This window comes from Lonchura striata, chromosome 5 (genome assembly GCF_050655825.1).
Source record: "Lonchura striata isolate lonStrDom1 chromosome 5, ASM5065582v1, whole genome shotgun sequence".
NCBI classification, from domain to species: Eukaryota; Metazoa; Chordata; class Aves; order Passeriformes; family Estrildidae; genus Lonchura; species Lonchura striata.
In genome coordinates, this window is record NC_140707.1 from 20,105,624 (window position 1) to 20,121,179 (window position 15,556).

General features: G+C 66.3%; 2 protein-coding genes across 3 annotated transcripts; both read left to right on the forward strand.

Annotated features, from left to right (window-relative positions):
- Nucleotides 1-1,049: 1,049 nt before the first annotated feature.
- GRK2 (G protein-coupled receptor kinase 2) lies at nt 1,050-7,992 on the forward strand. 2 transcript variants are annotated; one of them, XM_021555937.3, is made up of 21 exons: nt 1,050-1,243; nt 1,920-1,996; nt 2,572-2,645; nt 2,849-2,950; nt 3,143-3,217; nt 3,657-3,718; nt 3,936-3,987; nt 4,122-4,213; nt 4,425-4,524; nt 4,602-4,680; nt 4,756-4,886; nt 5,176-5,270; nt 5,347-5,454; nt 5,529-5,595; nt 5,768-5,868; nt 5,961-6,027; nt 6,114-6,209; nt 6,287-6,449; nt 6,530-6,666; nt 6,750-6,863; nt 7,092-7,992. In XM_021555937.3, exons 1-21 carry the CDS (start codon nt 1,131-1,133, stop codon nt 7,251-7,253), a joined length of 2,067 nt encoding a protein of 688 aa, XP_021411612.1. In that variant the 5' UTR covers nt 1,050-1,130; the 3' UTR covers nt 7,254-7,992. The 2 variants fall into 2 exon arrangements, with proteins under 2 accessions (XP_021411612.1, XP_085437393.1); XM_085581267.1 differs by having other exon boundaries at nt 6,753-6,863.
- Nucleotides 7,993-8,873: 881 nt separating this feature from the next.
- Nucleotides 8,874-15,484, forward strand: ANKRD13D (ankyrin repeat domain 13D). Its single transcript, XM_077784337.2, has 15 exons — nt 8,874-9,057; nt 10,214-10,349; nt 10,430-10,554; nt 11,097-11,142; nt 11,225-11,368; nt 11,849-12,038; nt 12,307-12,373; nt 12,446-12,527; nt 12,736-12,797; nt 12,874-13,004; nt 13,220-13,377; nt 13,459-13,605; nt 13,844-14,007; nt 14,085-14,164; nt 14,610-15,484. The coding sequence occupies exons 1-15, from the start codon at nt 8,968-8,970 to the stop codon at nt 14,848-14,850; spliced, it is 1,863 nt and encodes a 620-aa protein (XP_077640463.2). The 5' UTR covers nt 8,874-8,967; the 3' UTR covers nt 14,851-15,484.
- Nucleotides 15,485-15,556: the final 72 nt, after the last annotated feature.

Below are 15,556 nucleotides of genomic sequence, written 5' to 3' on the forward strand. Positions count from 1 at the left end.
TAAAAAAAAGAGAAAGAGGAAAAAAAAAAAATGACCAACTAAAATCAATGAGTGGGAGCTCTGCCCGTTTGTCTGTGAGGGAAGTGGAGGGAACAAGGGCAGGGCTGGGACCTCCCGGGTCCCCCCTGTCCCCAGCACTGGGGCTTTCTCAGCTGCTCGAGAGGAAGCTGCAGCACCGTTGGTGGTGGCAGATGTCCGGGTGTCCCCACTGTCTCCTTGCGGGTGGTGGCAGCTGTCCTGTCCCTGCGTCTCATCAACTCCTGCCAAGGCCACAGGTCCTCCAGAGGCCTGTGGGGCTCTTGCCTTCCACATCCCGTGGGAAAGCTGCCCTCTCCCAGTGGATTCCTGGGCCACCAGGGTGACATTTAGGTTCCCCATCCTGCGGGGATGTCACGGCCCAGGTCCCCGCGGCGGCTGGGCTGTGACATTTGCATGGCGAGGCACACGGCAGGTGACATCATCCTCCACAGGTGGCTGAGGCAACTGTCACCCTCCCTGTGCCCTGGTCCCCAAGTGCCACCAAGTGCCTCCCCCGGTGATGCACCAGAACCAAACGAATCTCAGCGCCCCGCCCGCCTGCCTGTCCCCTCCAGGTGTCCCCTCGTGGCCGGGGGGACAGGGACCGGGCACACGGCTGGGTCACACCCGCTGTCACGCATGGCACACGTGCTCACACACTGGATGGAATGGCACGCACGGTGTGGCGCACACACGGCCACTGTCACACACACCCGTGGCGCCTCTCACACAGTGGCACAAAGGCACACAGAGAGCGCCACACCCCCACACCTGGCCACGCCCGCAGCGCCCCACACTTGGTGTCACACCCGCCGCCAGTGCCACGGCCGGTGTCACGGCCCCTCCCGGGCGGGCGCGGCCGCGCTGTCCCCGCCCAGCCCCGCTGTCCCCGGTGCGGCCGCGCCCCGCTCCGCGCTCCGCTGCCGCCGCTCCGGGCGCCGCCGCCGCCCGCGTCCCGGGGCCGCCGAGCCCCTCCCGGCCGCTCCCCGCTCCTCCGCCCGGCTCCTCTCCGGCCCCGTTCCGCTTCCGGGCGCGGTTCCGGTTCCGGGGCCGGCGGGTCGGGTCGGGCCGGGGCCGGTGCGGCGCCGGCGGGGGGCCGGCGGCGCGGCACGATGGCGGACCTGGAGGCGGTGCTGGCGGACGTGAGTTACCTGATGGCGATGGAGAAGAGCCGCGCCGCGCCCGCCGCCCGCGCCAGCAAGAGGATCGTCCTACCCGAGCCCAGGTGAGGCCCCGCTGCTGCCCCTCCGCTTGTCCGTCCGTCCGTCCGCCACCCCCGGTCCCTCGGTCACCCCTTCCCGGCACTGCCTGTACGCGCCCGCGGGTCACAGACACCTCCCGCACGCGTGTGTGCCGGTCACACCTGGCCTGACACACGGACACGGGACACGCATACGGACACACACACCGATATGGATGCACAAGTGTCACGCCTGTTGCACAGACAGACGCACGGACACACACACACACACGCTTCCTGCTTGACACAGGACACACACAGACACCCGGACACACACACATCCTGCTGTCCCACCCAGCTGTGTGTCCCTTCTGCCGCTGCCGTGTCACACCCATGCGTACACACACACACCCTGTACCCAGGTGTGCAGAGGGTCGTGGTCCCCCTTGCCCTGCCAGACCCCAGTGCCCTCCTGTGCCTTCAGTGCCAGGCACCTGAGAAGCTTTTTTAGGGGTGACACTCATCCCCACCCTCCTTTGGGCTCCAGTGCATGGGACACGCTGTGTTCCTGGCACCCACAACGTGCCACACTTGGGCGGGCACACACAGGATGGTAGGACATGCGTGCCACCGGGGCATGGGGACACGGGAGGAGCAGGAGAGGAGGGGTGGGGAGCAGGGGTCCATCAGGGGCACGGCTGAGCCCCTGGTGTGTCCCCAGCATCCGCAGCGTCATGCAGAAGTACCTGGAGGACCGGGGAGAGGTGACGTTTGACAAGATCTTCGCGCAGAAGATCGGTGAGCTGGGGACACGGGGGCTGGCGGGGACACGAGGGGGCAACTGGGTCAGCACCCACGAGCACATGGGCAAGCATGGGTGGGCTGGGGGGCTGCACTGGTGGCCACCATGGCAGCGAGAGTGGCCACGGGAATGGCGGGGGGGTTGTGGGGCCAGGCTGGGCAGGGGTGCCGGGGGCTGCGACACGTTCCCCACCCTGTGTCCCCTGTCCTGTCACTTCCCCCCACGCCAGCACAAACCGTCTGGGGCAGGAAGCGCCTCTCACTTCCTCCTGCCGCTCCGGCGGTTTCCGGGCACGTCCGCCCTGCTCCGTGTGCCCGCCTGTGCCCCTGCCCCCACTGTGCCCCACAGCAGCCCCCTCCCTGCCCCACGCTGTCCCAGGGTGCTGCTCCCCACGCCACCTGTGCCCTCGTCACCCTGTCACCCTGCCAAGTCCTCACCGGTCCCTGCTTGGCATTCCCCAAGCCTGGCACTGGGGTGGCAGCAGGGCTGGGCAGGCCCAGGGGATGTCCCTGTGTCCCTTGGCCTGGGCCAAGGGACTGTCACCCTTCACGCTGTGACTCTGTCCCTGCAGGCTACCTGCTTTTCCGGGATTTCGCCTTCAACCAGGCTGAGGAGGCCAAGCCCCTGATGGAATTTTATGAGGAGGTGAGAGCCAGGAGTGGGGTCTGTACCTCCAGGGCCCATGGACACAGTGCCAAGAGCACCACCCGAGGTGATGCTGCCCAGGGAGCTGGGAGATGCTGTCCGAGGGCATGGGATAACCCTTCCCATGGGACATGGCACCCTGAGGGGCCACAATTCCCAGCGTTCTGCGTGCCCCCGTGCCACTGGAGCTGTGCCCTCTCCAGATCAAGAAGTACGAGAAGCTGGACTCGGAGGAGGAGCGAGCCGCCCGCAGCCGCCATATCTTCGACCATTACATCATGAAGGAGCTGCTGGCCTGCTCCCATGTGAGTGCCAGGCACTGGGGTGGGAAGGATGTCCCCAGTGCGCCCACAGTGTCCTCAGGGGCAGCTCCACACCCCCCACAGGCTCCATCCTGGGAGTCACATCCCAGCCATATGGATGGGGGCTTCTCTGTGTATCCCTGCCTGGCCACTGTCCCTTCTGCCCGAGGTGACATGGTCCCGTTCCCCTCACAGCCCTTCTCCAAGAGCGCCACAGAGCATGTCCAGAGCCACCTGAGCAAGAAGCAGGTGCCCCCAGATCTCTTCCAGGTGGGCCCCCAGATCTCTTCCAGGTGTCCTTGCCACCTGTGACACTCAGAGGGTTAATCCTTAGAGGGGGCTGGGGGTGAAAGTAGGAGGGGGGTGTCCCAGGAGGAATGGAGACCCTGAGGGATGGTGAGAGGGTCCCCAGAATGTTGGGAGAGAGGGGGAATTGCTTGTAGTCCCCATGGGGTGATGGGAGACTGGGGGCTGGAGGTAGCAGGGGGTCCTCAGAGTGATTGGGACCCTGGATGTCACCCTAGGGTTCCCCAGGGCTAATGATGTTGGGGTCCCCAGAGACTGAGATGGCAGAAGCATCCCCAGGGGCCTGGAAGTGGCAGTGGGGGAATGTAAAACCCCAGGGGTGGAGGAGACCCCACGTAATGATGGGATCAGGGTGACCTGGGTGGCCCTGGGGACCCAGCGCTGAGCCCTGTGTCCTCCCCAGCCCTACATTGAGGAGATCTGCCAGAACCTGCGTGGGGGCATCTTCCAGAAATTCATTGAGAGGTGAGTTGGGAGGAAATTCCCATGCAGATTGGGGTGTGCCATCCCACTGTCTCCCAGCCCAGAGAGCGACCAGGGATCCCCACACTGGGGACTTGGGGGTCTCTTCCTTTCCCAAGTGTTCTGGGGGGTGCTTCCTGTCTCGAGACAAATCCAGGGAGTCTTTGAAGGCCACGTTTCTCCGGCATCTCCACTCTTGCCCTCTCTGTTCTTCTTGCAGTGACAAGTTCACACGGTTCTGCCAGTGGAAGAACGTGGAGCTGAACATCCATGTGAGCAGGAATCCCTGCCCCTCACCTCCCAGGGAGGGGATCTGTTTCCAGCGAGCCTCTGTGTCCCTCACCTGGGAAAACTGGGGCAGGGCTTGGTGTCCAGGCTCATCCCAATCTCCTCCCCACCCCTCCAGCTCACCATGAACGACTTCAGCGTTCACCGAATCATCGGCCGTGGCGGCTTCGGGGAGGTCTACGGCTGCCGGAAAGCGGACACGGGCAAAATGTAACGGGAATGCTCTGGGCCCACCCGGGGTTTTGGGGTGCTGGGGGGTCCCGGTGGCGTTGCCGTGGTCACACGTGTCAGGGGGCTGCGGGAATATTGTCGTGGCTGCAGGCACCCGGGGCTGGCAGGGACGTCACGGCGGTGGGCGGGAGTTGGGTGCTGGCCCTGCTGAGGGGACGTGGTGGCTTCAGGGACTCGGTGCCCCCTTCAGGTACGCCATGAAGTGCTTGGACAAGAAGCGCATCAAGATGAAGCAGGGCGAGACGCTGGCCCTCAACGAGCGCATCATGCTGTCCCTCGTCAGCACTGGGGTGAGGGACACGGGTGCTGCGCTGGGGACAGGGGCAGGGGACAGGGACAGGGAGGGTGACCCCGTGTCTCCTGCCAGGACTGCCCCTTCATCGTGTGTATGTCCTACGCCTTCCACACGCCCGACAAGCTCAGCTTCATCCTCGACCTCATGAATGGTGAGACCCCGGCCCAGGGCACAGAGCCCCCTGCTCACCCCTGCTCCGGGTGACAGCCGGTCCCTGTCCCCACAGGGGGGGACCTGCACTATCACCTGTCCCAGCACGGCGTCTTCTCAGAGGCAGAGATGAGGTTCTACGCAGCCGAGATCATTCTGGGCCTGGAGCACATGCACAGCCGCTTTGTGGTGTACCGTGACCTCAAGGTGACCGTCCCCGCCCGCAGGACATCCCCAGGCCTTTAGAAACCCCTCCACCACCCCGTGGGCACCCACAGGTGTCACAGAGCCTGCGGGAGCCCTCAGAATGCTGTGGGCACTCACCCAGGCCAGAGGGCACCGTCAGGTCTAATGGACACCCCAACAGCAAAATCCATGGGCGCCCTGAGATTTCTGGGGCACTCAGACACCCCCAAATCCCACAGAGCCTCCCATCTTGCCACCCCATAGCCATGGGCCACTCTGGGGCTCAGCATGTCTCCCGGTGTCTCCACAGCCAGCAAACATCCTCCTGGACGAGTTTGGCCACGTCCGCATCTCCGATCTGGGCCTGGCCTGCGACTTCTCCAAGAAGAAGCCCCACGCCAGCGTGTGAGTGTGCCCACACCCCTGCCCGCCCTGCCCCCCTCCCGGGGCGGCCCCTGACCCCCCTGTGCCCCCTCCCCAGGGGCACCCACGGGTACATGGCGCCGGAGGTGCTGCAGAAGGGGGTGGCCTACGACAGCAGCGCCGACTGGTTCTCGCTGGGCTGCATGCTCTTCAAGCTGCTCCGGGGGTGAGTGTGGGCTCAGCTGGGCACAGCTGGACACAGCTGGGCACCGCTGAGCCTCCTGAACCTCCACGCCGCAGGCACAGCCCGTTCCGGCAGCACAAGACGAAGGACAAGCACGAGATTGACCGGATGACCCTCACCATGGTGAGCGGGGGCACTGAGGGAGCCGTGGGCAAGGCGTGGACACCCTGGTTCTGAGAGGCACGCAGGGGGTCAGGGACAGCTGGTCTTTGCCTGGAGCACGTGTCTGTGCCCATCTGTGTGTCAGTGTGTGTCCTTGTCCCGCTCACCAGCGTGCTCATGGAATCTCCCACAGGCCGTGGAGCTGCCGGACTCCTTCTCCCCGGAGCTGCGCTCGCTGCTCGAGGGGCTGCTGCAGCGGGATGTCAACCGGCGCCTGGGCTGCATGGGGCGGGGGTGAGTGTCCCCGAGGCCCTCAGGGGATGGGACAAGGTGTGCTGGCACAGTCCCCCCTGCGGCCACGCTCACCCGCCCTCCTCCTTCCACAGGGCGCAGGAGGTGAAGGAAGAGCCCTTCTTCAAGGGCCTGGACTGGCAGATGGTGTTCCTGCAGAAGGTGAGGGGTGTGTGCCCATGGCTGGAGACAGGGACGAGGACACAGATGTGGGCAGTCACCCCTCTGACCCCCACTGCTGCCCGCAGTACCCGCCACCCCTCGTCCCGCCCCGCGGCGAGGTGAACGCGGCCGACGCCTTCGACATCGGCTCTTTTGACGAGGAGGACACCAAGGGCATCAAGGTACCAGGCACAGAGGCCGAGTGTGGGGGCGTGGGGCATCCCTGCAGCCCCTCACCCCAACATCCCACCCTGCCCAGCTGCTGGAGAGCGACCAGGAGCTGTACCGCAACTTCCCGCTCACCATCTCGGAGCGCTGGCAGCAGGAGGTCACCGAGACCGTCTTTGACGCCGTCAACGCCGACACCGACAAGCTGGAGGCTCGCAAGAAGGCCAAGAACAAGCAGCTGGGCCACGAGGAGGGTGAGTGGGGCCAGGGACCTCCACCCTGAGCCACCCCTGGCCACAGCCCGGGTGCTGATCCCGCCTCCCTGTGGTCCCAGAGTACGCCATGGGCAAGGACTGCATCATGCATGGCTACATGGCCAAGCTGGGCAACCCCTTCCTGACGCAGTGGCAGCGCCGCTACTTCTACCTCTTCCCCAACCGCCTGGAGTGGCGCGGGGAGGGCGAGTCCCCGGTAAGGAGGGCCCGGCAGCGGGGGGTGAGGGCTGGGGGGACCCCGGTGAGGGCTCGGGGACCGGGCTGAGCCTGTCCCCACAGCAGTCCCTGCTCACCATGGAGGAGATCGACTCGGTGGAGGAGACGCAGGTGAAGGAGCGCAAGTGCATCCTGCTCCGCATCCGCGGGGGCAAGCAGTTCGTGCTGCAGTGCGATGTGAGTGTCCCCCCTGGCTGCTGGCCACCTCCTGCTGCCTGCTAGCCATCCCCCCTGCTGGCTGCTAGCCGCCTCTTGCTTCCCACTTGCATGTTTAGTCCTTCAAGCCAGGCCAGGGCATCAATACTGAAAACATGGGGCGACCCCACAGCCCTGGCAGCATGGGGAGGCCCAACCTCCCTGTGCCCTGCCCTGTCCGCCCTCCTGACCCAGTTTCCCGCCCCGCAGAGCGACCCCGAGCTGGTGCAGTGGCGGAAGGAGCTGCGGGACGCGCAGCGCCAGGCGCAGCAGCTGCTGCAGCGGGTGCCCCGCATGCAGAACAAGCCGCGCTCGCCCGTGGTGGAGCTCAGCAAAGTGCCGTTCATCCAGCGCTCCCCCAACGGGCTCTGACCCTCCCCACGCCCCCTTCCCACCCCACCTCTAATTTATTGGGTTGGGTTCCTGCGTGTGTTCCGCTCTCGTGTGCCCGGGGGCTGTGGGGGGACACGCCCGGTGCTGGTGTCACCCAGGGGCGCGGCTGCGGTGGCACCGCCGGCGCCGGGCACACGGCCTGGCACCTTCTCCCCGGTGTGCCCCCCGGTCCTCCAGGAACTCTCCGGCTCAGATGAAGGCAGCCCCCGTCCCTCCCGCCCGCTTCCCAGTGCCGTGTGTGCCAAAGGGGCCGGCGGGGACCCCCGGCCGGCATGTCCCCCCTCCCCGCGCGGCTGTGTCCGTCCCGTGGGTGACACCCCCTCGTGTGCGTGTGTGGCTGTGTGTGAGTGTGTGCCCAGGGGGACCTCCTGTAAATACTGTGCCACGGGTCCCCTGTGCCCCCGGCTCTGCCACTGCCCCTCCTGCCCCTCCCAGGACACCCCCAGCCCCCTGCCCTCCCTCCTGAGGAGAAAGGAGCAGGTGGGATGCCCTTAAATCAGCCACAGGTGGGCATAGGGTTGTCCTCTGCCCTCCCAGTCCCTGGCAGCATCTGTAAATATTGGTCTCTGGTCGCTCTGCCCCCGGGTGCTGGGGGGGCACCGGGCAGGGTGGGCACAGGGCAGGACTGGGGCAGTGGGTGAGTGAGGTTTTCATAAGCAGAGATGTGAGAATGCCAAAAGAAAAAGAGTTTTTATAATAAAAATATAGAAAAACAGCATCCGGCTCCACCTCACTCCTGGGGGCAGAGATGGCTCCATGCCCGCTGAGGGTGGCATGGAGTCCTTGTCACCTCCTGTGGTGTGGGAGCTTCCTGTATGTCCCCCTGTGGACACATCAGCACTCCGGGGACATCCCCGAGCATCCCGGAGCCCCACAGGATGGGGGTCCCGGGCCAGCGTGGGCTTCCCCCAGGGATGATCTTGGCTGTCACTTGTCACTAGGCAGTGCAGGTGCCACCTCTCCTGCCCACGCCCTGCCTGCGGGCAGCGTGTCAGGGCGCGGTGCAGCTGGGCTGGTGCTCCGGCATTCCTGGGGAGCAGCAGGGCTGGCATGGCATGGCATGGCATGGCATGGCATGGCATGGCATGGCATGGGATAAACCCAGGAGATGATGCACGCCAGTCCTGAGCAGCAGGCACCCACTGGTGTTATGATGTAGAAGGGGTCAGGGAGCCCCGGGCACCGGCAGGCCCCGGTACCGGAGGTCAGCTGGGGGCTAATGGGTCCCCGGTTTCAACCCCGATGGGGCACTGTGAGAGGGGGCGGCTCCGGGCTGTGTCCGGTGCTGGTTCCGTCCCATTCCCGGTGCTGCTGCAGTGGCGGTGCCCACAGTCACGGTTCTCGGTGCCGGTGCCGTTCCCGGTGCCTGCTCCCATTCCCGTTCCCGGCGCTGTTAACGTTTCCGGCGCCCCACTCCCAATGGCTCGTTCCCTTTCCCGCTGCCCGTTCCCGTGCCCGGTGCCAATGCCATTCCCGTGCCCGGAGCCTGTTCTCCTTCCTGGAGCCCCGTTCCCTTTGGCGATGCCCGGTGCCGGTGCCCGTCCCCGCTCCCCTCCGGCGCTCCCGGTGCCCGGTGCGGCCCCGCCCCGCGCCGCCGCGCTGCGCCGCCGCCGCCCCCGCGCAGCCATTGCGGGCAGGCCCCGCGCTGCGGCCCGGTCCGTCCGCCCCGGCGGCCCGGGGACATGGTGCCGGGATGGCCCGGCCCGCCGAGACCTTCCCGCTGCACCGGCTCGTCTGGCACAACCGGCACCAGGCGCTGGACAGCGCCCTGCGCGCGGGGACGGTGCGAGCGGCGCCGGGAGCGGCGCCGGGGAGCGGGCACCCCCCACGCACCGGCACCGGGAACGGGAGCGGGAGCGGGCGGGAGGGAGAGCGGCGGGGCCCGCAGCGCGGGGCTGGGGGACTGGGAGCGCTGGGAATGCCGGGGGGGACTGGGAGCGCCGGGGGAAACCGGGAACGCTCTGCGCGGGGGGGGGAGGGGGATGCGGGGAGGGCTGGAAGCACCGGGAGCACTGCTGGGAGATACTGGGAGCACTGCGGGGATGGGGAGCCTTGAGGGACTGGGAGCGTTTGGGAGGGCTGGGCACACAGGGAGCATTGCAGAGGGACTGGAAGCACTGGGAGGACTGGGGGCACAGGGGACTGGGGGAACTGGAGGGAGGCTGGGAAGACTGGGAGCATGGGGAGCTGGGGGCACTGGGTGGGGGGGACAGCACTGGGAGTGTCTGGGGGAACTGGGAGTGCTGGAGCAAGACTGGGAGTGGTGTGGGGACTGGGAGTACCAGGGGAGACTGGGACTCAGGGGACTGGGAGAACTGGGAGCACTGGGGAAACTGGGGGCACAGGGGACTGGGGGAACTGGAGGGAGGCTGGGAAGACTGGGAGCATGGGGAGCTGGGGGCACTGGGTGGGGGGGACAGCACTGGGAGCGTCTGGGGGAACTGGGAGTGCTGGAGCAAGACTGGGAGTGGTGTGGGGACTGGGAGTACCAGGGGAGACTGGGACTCAGGGGACTGGGAGAACTGGGAGCACTGGGGAAACTGGGGGCACAGGGGACTGGGGGAACTGGAGGGAGGCTGGGAAGACTGGGAGCATGGGGAGCTGGGGGCACTGGGTGGGGGGGACAGCACTGGGAGCGTCTGGGGGAACTGGGAGTGCTGGAGCAAGACTGGGAGTGGTGTGGGGACTGGGAGTACCAGGGGAGACTGGGACTCAGGGGACTGGGAGCACTGGAAGAACTGGTGGCACTGGAAGGACTGGTGACACTGGGATAATAAGGGATTGTAGCGCCAAAGGCCTGGAAGCAACTGAGAGCGCTGGGATCGGGTTAGCTGCGCTGGGAGAAGGGGCTGGGAGCACCAGGCCTTGGGAGCATGGGGGACGCAGGGGGAGCACTGGGGTGGCATGGGGAGGGGACAGTGACCCCAGCACCCTTCCAGCACGACGTGGAGCTGACAGACCCGCGTGGCCGGACGCCCTTGGAGCTGGCCGTGTCTCTGGGCCACCTGGAATCCGTGCGGGTGCTGCTGCGGCACAACGCCAACGTGGGCCGGGAGAATGCCAACGGATGGACGGGTACAGGGACACCACGGGGACTTGGGGACACCATCCAGGGGTGCGGGCGGCCTCCAGCTGATGGCACCCCGTGTCCCCAGTGCTGCAGGAGGCGGTGAGCACGGGGGACCCCGAGATGGTGCAGCTGGTGCTCCAGTACCGTGACTACCAGCGGGCGACGCGGCGCCTCGCTGGCATCCCCGAGCTGCTCAGCAAACTGCGGCGGGTACAGCCCCCCCAGAACTGCACCCTGCAGCCCAGAGCTCCCCAGGGACATCTACCAGCCCCATCCCTTTGCTCAAGACTCCCCACCTCTCCAGCAACTCCAGCAGAGACCCCCCCCAAGTCTCCCCAGGACACCCTGTCTCCTCCATGACCCCACTCTTTCCCCAGGGACACCCTGCCTATCCAGCACCACTTCCCCACATTGCCCTGATCCCCACTCAGGACCCCAATAGGAAACTCCACCCCTGCTCTCCAGATTTCCCACATCCTCAGTTGTCTGAGAAGGGACCCCCAGTTCTCCCCAGAAGCCCCCACTGACTCGTTTTTTTCCCTGGGGACCCCCTGCTTATCCTTTTCCTCTGGGACTCGCTGCTTATCCTTCCCTGTGGACCAGCACTAATGACCCCACTTTCTCTGATCCCCACCCAGGACCCCAAAGGGACCCCTATCCCTTCTCCCCAGACTGCTTCCCCCTCCCCAGTGACCCCAGCAGGGAGTCCCCAGCCCCTCCACGTCCCCCACCATGCTCCTCATCCCTTCCAGGCATCCGACTTCTACGTGGAGATGAAGTGGGAGTTCACGAGCTGGGGTGAGCGTGGCCGGGCTGGGCGGGGGAAGGGGGTCCCCAGGGGCCCCCCGGCCGCGGGGCTGAGGGGTCCCTGTGCCCGCAGTGCCCCTGGTGTCCAAGGTGTGTCCCAGCGACGTGTACCGCGTGTGGAAGCGCGGCGAGAGCCTGCGGGTGGACACCACCCTGCTGGGCTTCGAGCACATGACGTGGCAGCGCGGCCGCCGCAGCTACATCTTCAAGGGGGAAGGTCAGCTCCACCCCCCTGCCGCCCCTCCGTCCCCTTGGGGAGCCCCCAGGCCCCCTGCACCCCCCCTGTAAGGACATGTCTGGATTCCCTGGGGCCCCTCCAGTCTTTGTGGGGAGCCACAGACGATAGCCCTGCACTATAAGTGCACCCCTGTAAAGACCCCAGATTCCCTACAGGGACTGGAGAGCCCCCAGACCCTCTGCACTATTCATACACCCATGAGGACCTCCCAGATCCCCTCTAGAGACCACGTGGGATTCCAGTTCCCCCCTCCCTAAGGGAACACTTCAATTCTTTTACATGGTACCAGGCACCCCAAGTTCCCCAGATCTCCCCAAGGAAACCTCAGATCCCCCTTCCTGAGGGAACTACCTCAGCTCCTACATGTACGAGGAATCCCCCCCAATCCCCCCAGCCCCCCAGTGCCCCCCAGGCCTGGGGTTGTGATGGGGGGCTGACCCCTGCGGTGTCCCCATGCAGACGAGGGGGCCGTGGTGATGGAGGTGGACCACGACAAGCAGGTGGTGTACACGGAGACGCTGGCGCTGGCCCTGCACGAGCCCGAGCTGCTGCTGGCGGCCATGCAGCCCACCGAGGAGCACGTGGCCGGCCGGCTCACCTCGCCCATCGTCTCCACACACCTGGACACCCGGAACATCGCCTTCGAGAGGTGAGGAGGGAAGGGAAGGGAAGGGAAGGGAAGGGAAGGGAAGGGAAGGGAAGGGAAGGGAAGGGAAGGGAAGGGAAGGGAAGGGAAGGGAAGGGAAGGGAAGGGAAGGGAAGGGAAGGGAAGGGAAGGGAAGGGAAGGGAAGGGAAGGGAAGGGAAGGGAAGGGAAGGGAAGGGAAGCTCTCAGCAGGAAGGGGCCATGTGAGGGGGAAGCACGAGCAAAGGGGAAGGAAGTGCTGGTGCAAGAAGGTGAGGCCCCCACTCCCCCAGGAACAAGTCTGGGATCTGGGGCTGGCGCTCGGAGAAGATGGAGGTGGTCAGCGGCTACGAGGCCAAGGTGAGCACGGAGACAGGGAGGGACTCTGGGGACAGCCTGGAGTGTGGCAGGCCTGACAGTGTCCCCACACAGGTGTACAGTGCCAGCAACGTGGAGCTGGTCACCAAGACCAGGACAGAGCATCTCTCTGACCAGGACAAGTCACGCAGCAAAGGTGACAGCCCTGTCAGCCAGTCAGGGGGCCTGTACATGGTGGGGACACGCCACCCTTCCTGGGTGGCACAGGTGTCAGGTGTGGGAAATTGGGGGAATAATGTGACGAGCATGGGACAGTGTGCGGTGTGCCACCCATGAGGGGTGTGACTGGTGACAGCCCTGGGAGTCCCTCCTCACACCTCACCCCTCATCCCCTCTTCCCCCAGGCTCCAAGACCCCCTTCCACTCCTTCCTGGGCATCGCGCAGCAGCACGGCACCCACAACGGGGTGAGTGGCCATCCCAGGGGTCCCTGGGGAAGCTGGGGGTCTCCAGGGGGGCTGAGCGGTGCTGCTGTCCCCCCAGGCACCCATCCTGCAGGCTGCCAGCCCCACCAACCCCACAGCCATTACCCCCGAGGAGTACTTCGACCCCCACTTTGACCTGGAGACCCGAAACATCGGGCGCCCCATCGAGATGTCCAGCAAGGTGCAGAGGTGAGGCCACCGCCCCAGGCCCAGGACATACGAGATGGTGACAGGGTCCTCGGGATGTGGCACTGCGCATCAGGACCCATGGGGTGATGACAGGGTCTTTGGGGCCATGCCACTGTTGTCTGTACCTCGGGGATGTGGCCAGGGTGGTGGCACTGGGGTGGTGCTGGTGGCTGTGGCCCCACCGGGTCCCCGTGCCCACGGTGGTGCCCGGGCAGGTTCAAGGCGACGCTGTGGCTGTGCGAGCAGCACCCGCTGTCGCTGGCGGAGCAGGTGACGCCCATCATCGACCTCATGGCCATCTCCAACGCCCACTTCGCCAAACTGCGCGACTTCATCACCCTCAAGCTGCCCCCTGGCTTCCCCGTCAAGATCGGTGAGAGGGAAAGCTTCAATTGGGTTGGGATTAATAGGGGCAGGAGTTCATTGGGGCCTTAAGTGACGGCTGTACCCGCAGAGATCCCCCTGTTCCACGTGCTCAACGCCCGCATCACCTTCAGCAACCTGTGCGGGTGTGACCAGCCCCTGGGCTCTGTGCGGATCTGCGCCCCTCAGGAGCCCTCCGGCGCCCACCCCCCTGGCACCCAGCCCTCCGGGCCCAGAGGTGAGCCTGAGGGACCAGGGGGGCCCTGGGGGCAGGGGGTGCCGGGATTCCGTGGATATAGAACAGGATGGGCATGGGGTGGGTGTGGGATGATGTGGGGTGTCACAGGATGCCATGGGGAGCTGCGGGGTGGCACGAGGTGCCGTGGGCGCAGCGTGCCATGGAGGTGGCGTGCCGTGGGACACTGCGGGGTGCCACGGGGACACCCGAGGGTGCTGACGGCTCCCGTGTGTGGCAGCGTGGCCGTTCCCGTGCGAGGTGGAGGCGGGCGTGTTCGAGGTGCCCGCGGGGTACACGGTGCTGGGCGCGGGGCGCAGCGAGCCCCTGCGCGACGAGGACGACGACCTGCTGCAGTTTGCCATCCAGCAGAGCCTGCTGGACGCCGGCACCGAGACCGACCAGGTGCGGCCTCACCCCCTCACCTGGAGACACCCCACACTCACCTGGACGCGCCCCTAATGTGTGGCCACACCCCACAGGTGACCATCTGGGAGGCGCTCACCAACACCCGCCCCGGCGCGGAGCCGCCACCCTACGATGAGGACCTGCAGCTGGAAAGGTGAGGCTCCAGCTGTGGAGGCGTGGCCTGGGGTGCCACACCCACCTCACCTGGGTGGGGCCGAACTGGGAGGGGCAGGGGTTAAAGGTGTCCGGGTGGGGCGGATGCGGGTGCCATGGGGTTAGAGAAGCGGGTTTTAAAGGTGTCGGGGTGTGGCCAGGGGAGGGGCTGAAAGTGAGGAGCTTCTTGCTGTCCAAAGGGTGTGGCCATAATGGGCGTGGCTAACCGCAGGTGTGGGTGTGGTTAGCAGCTGGGCGGGGCATGTGGGGAGGGGCATGGCTCTCCAGGCCATTTAAGGGCTGTGCAGGTGTGGCCATCCAGGGTGGGGCACGGGTGTGGCAGAAGGGGCGTGGCTCCCACGACACGGGCGTGGCTCCCATGACACGGGTGTGGCTCTCATGACACGGGCGTGGCTCCCATGACGTGGCTGCTGTCCCCTCCGCAGGGCGCTGCAGGAGAGCATGCTGCTGCAGGCTGGGCCCAGCGCTGAGCCCCCGGCTGCCGTGAGCCCCCCCGGTGCGGGCGGTGGGAGCCCCCCGGGCCCCCCCGGCTACGGCAGCTTCGCGGAGCAGCTGCGCCTGGCCATGGCGCTGTCGGAGAGGGAGCAGGAGGAGCGGGAGCGGCGGAGGCGGGAGGAGGACGAGGAGCTCCAGCGCATCCTGCGCCTCTCCCTCACTGAGAAGTAGCACCCCGGGGCGCTCCACGCCAGCACAGGGACATCCCGGGCTGGGACGGGGGTGTCCCATGTGGGGTCACCTCACGCAGGGACGCAGATGTCCCGCGTGGGGACACCCTTTGCAGGGATAGGGACACCCCACCCAGGGGACACCCCGGTGCGGGCACTGTCCCACACCGGGGTGCCCCAGCGCAGGCACAGCCCTGCTTGGGGAGCAGCCGGTGCCGGGATGGCCCCCCGTGATGGGGGCCCCCCTGATGTGGGCACAGCCCCCGTGCAGGGGATTTGATCCAGGGATCCTCCTACCCCCGGGACCCCCAATCCAGGGCTCTTCTCCCATCAGGCTCAAACCTCAGCCCAGGGACCCTCACCTGGGGACCACCCCTCCAGGGATACTCCTGTGCCCAGGACCCCTCCCTAGGGAGTCCCCTCCTCTTTGGTGTTGTACTGTGACCCCATGGGGGGCAGGATGGACCCGGGGGTCCCCGTGGGATGCAGGTGACCCCTGTTTTAAGGCACTGCAGTGTGGGGGAGACTGCTGGGGGGCCCCCAGGCCTCATCCTTTGGGGCAGTGGGGGGGCAGGGGGGCCCCGAATGTCTGTACATATACATATACATATATTATATATATATATATATACACACACGTGTGTCTGTGCCTGGGGCGTGATGGGTGGGGTGTCCCAGGGGTGGAGCCTGGGAAAGGGATGGATCCT